Genomic DNA, 3257 nt, shown 5'->3' with positions numbered 1-3257 from the left:
CACAAGATACTTACCTAGATCTTCTTCTTTTGCATGCGCACAAAAAATAAGAAGAAGAGGAGTACTGAAGAGATCTATCTTTTCTTTTGCATGTACCCAACCGTACAAGATACTCATTATGGCTACCTACATCTTCTTCTTTTGCATGCGCACAAAAAATAAGGGAATCATTGTGATGATTGACAAAAATGAGAAACTGAGTAATGATGATTGACAAAAGCAGTAGCGTTGTGACTTGTCATGAGAACATGTATGGGAGAAATCTAGGGTTTCTAGGGTTCATGTGGGAGAAACTAAAATTCATGATGTTCTTCATGTTCTTGTCTAAAGTTGAAGCAATGGCGGTGGAGGTTTTTCTGGAAGAAGAATAATAAAGGAAGAGGTGAGGTTTTTCTGGAAGAAGAATAATAAAGGAAGAGGTAAGCTCTTATTGTTTCTAACGTTTAGCGCCGTTTCTAACATTTAGCGCTAGTGGGTTCAATAACTAGTTGATTATATCATGTGTGTCAACTTTGTGTCGTGTGTGATTGTCTATTATCGTATTGATTATATTCGTCTAATCTAAAGTAATGTAAGTGGAGGATTCGAGCTAATCGCTAGTTATCTAAAGTAATGTAATCTCGGTTTCCCGACACATAAAAGTAAGGAAATTATATGTTGTGTGGTTACTATCAACACAGGAAACTACTCAACTTACAATTTTTCAAAAAAAAGATAAGCAGATCTTAAAAGGTATCCTCTATCAAATCTAACTTTGCATCACTCGTGGCCTTATCTTCCAACCATTTGTCGACAGTGAGCAGCGGGAGTTGCCTAGTCTTTCGGTTCAGATTACGCTTGTGCCATTCGCTCTTAAAGTGTTAGCGAAATTGCTTAGCATCCCCCACTAGCGCATTGCAGATACTACATTTTCTTTGCTTCACCTCTACTACTTCAACTTCAGCACTTCTCTTATCAGCTCCATCATTTCTTGTGGAAATCAACTGTTTCTTATCGGCTCCATTTCCTGTGGAAATGGACTGTTTCTGTAATACCTCACTTAACTTGATCTCATCTAACTCTGCAGTGCTTGGCTGTACTGGAGGATGATGACTTGGTTCAATGACGTCCCAGTGGTCATCTAACTCTGCAGTGTTTAGTGGTACTGGAGAATGATGACCTGGTTCAATAACGTCCCATTGGTCATCGTCATCTAACTCTGCAATGCTTACTGGTTCAATGTCGTCCCAGTCCTCGCAATCGTCAACAACATCGGCATCCTTCTCGAAGTGCACTGATACGGCAAGGATTTCTAATCTACCATAGAGACTCCTAACCAAAGCATCACAGTCTTGGGAAAAAATAGGCTCCACCTCACAGACCTATTCAGATATAACGAGGATTAAACTCCAAAAAGAGAACAGGACTGAAATCCAACACACATTCTCCAAAGGAAATGACAAATGAAAACTATACAATTCAAATAAATTCAGACTTACCAAAGATTGCTGATTTCCATATTCAACTTTTGAAACAATTTCTGCATTCCATGCATCAAGCTTTTCCATAAGAGAACATGAATACTTTTCAGGAATGATGAGCCGTAATCTCATTGGGGATCGGGTTCTTTTGATGGGATAATGCTTCTGAAGCTCACATATAACTCCCAAGGCCTGTGCACATACATCATAACATCACATAAATTAAAAAGAGATAGCAAACCAGTCGAACTTTCAGTAAGAGAGAAAATAATTTAACCTACCAAAAAATAGAAGATTTACTTTTAGAATAATAATGATAAAGAAATGAGTTGAGGCACCTGTCATAAGAATGAGAATTTGGTTGAATTGAAGGAATCAAAGGTGCAAAAGAACAGCAAGGTAGCAAAAGGTGGGGGTAAACTGCTATTAATTAAGAGGTATACTCAGAATTCTAATGTCTAAGAGGTATACTGAGATTGAAATTTCCGAGTTTAAGAAATTGGGAGAGGAAGCAGTAGTGAAATTCAGAATGTGCCACTTAACAAACCTGAAAGGTTTGAAATGGTTCATTTGGTTGATTAAGAAAATAGTTCACTTAGTTTACATATGGTAAAGCAGCTAGGTAGCAAAAGGTGGGGGTAAACTGCTATTAAGGTATACACAGAATTCTAATAGTACATATCTGAGTATTAGTAACTGGGTCAGGAACATTGCAAATTTTGGTATAAATAAACTTTCTCTAACTGGCAGAAATATTATAGCCCAATCATGTAATGCTGAAGAATACTATTTCAAAAAAGCATTTGGACACCGCAGATACAATACAAATAAGTATTTGGACACCGCAGATATAATATAGAAGGAGTACAAGAATAAATCTGGGTCAGTTGAAATAAAATTCACATTGTTGCAAAGAAAGCACCTTGGTGGATCAACGAGAACCTCACTGAGCCTAACCCCAAAAGATTAACTGTCAAATATGGTGCAATATTTCGAACAGCTACGGTTTCCGGTAGGGCTGCATAGTCCATCCATTTATAAGAAAGTACAGTATCATCCAAATAGTAACCAATTCACAGAAACAAACTTTTAAAAAGAATAAAGAAAAAGGTTCATAGTACCGCTAGACTGGGAATACCTGGTTCTTTGAGTTGTTATGAGGAGCAACAGCAAAGTGAATTCCATGCATAAGTTTCTCAATCATACTTAAAGTATATGGACGTTTAGTTTCTGGATTAAACGTTTCTTGCATGATTATGGCTGCAATTTCCCGAAACTTCCTTGATAACTGAGATTCACTTTGAATCTCTCCATTCTGCAAAATCTGATATCATCAACCAGATCAGTTAACACTAATTCACAGAACACCAACTGCGTCTAATTTCATATAACAATTTCAGTACAGTAAAGAAACCATAGTCCATTCGGCACACTGGAAAAGACTGCTGTTATAAATGATGATTCAACTAACCTCAATGCAAATCTCTGATAAGTCGTCTGTCTGGAATGCCGCAATCAAATCTTTTGACTTTGCCGGAGTTCTTTTTGAAGCATTAGAGTAAACAATATCTGACGGCAATCATCTATATCTTCCTCGCTGCAACGCCCATTTTTTCTGCATAAGAATCAGCACTATATCAGATCTTGCACATACTCATACAACAGAGTCTAATTCTAACTATTGCAAAATCTAGAATCGTGAAGGCATTAACTATCCATATTACATAATTTATTCTGCCATAAAGTGTATTTTTCTTTCGTTCATTGCAATTCATCATTAAATGTACAACCGACACA

The 3257-nt window shown here is 37.0% G+C and overlaps 1 protein-coding gene across 1 annotated transcript; it reads right to left on the bottom strand.

Moving 5' to 3' along the window:
* Positions 1–587: 587 nt before the first annotated feature.
* Positions 588–3039, bottom strand: LOC113278907 (ribosome maturation protein SBDS-like; the record flags this gene model as incomplete). Its single annotated transcript, XM_026527629.1, has 4 exons — positions 588–1361; positions 1479–1652; positions 2599–2784; positions 2932–3039. Coding segments are annotated over 4 exons (969 nt in total), but the record flags the coding sequence as incomplete, so codon positions are not given.
* Positions 3040–3257: the final 218 nt, after the last annotated feature.

This window comes from Papaver somniferum, chromosome 5, assembly GCF_003573695.1.
Source record: "Papaver somniferum cultivar HN1 chromosome 5, ASM357369v1, whole genome shotgun sequence".
NCBI lineage: Eukaryota > Viridiplantae > Streptophyta > Magnoliopsida > Ranunculales > Papaveraceae > Papaver > Papaver somniferum.
Note: the sequence above shows the minus strand (reverse complement) of the source record. Positions and strands in the feature narration are given on the sequence as shown.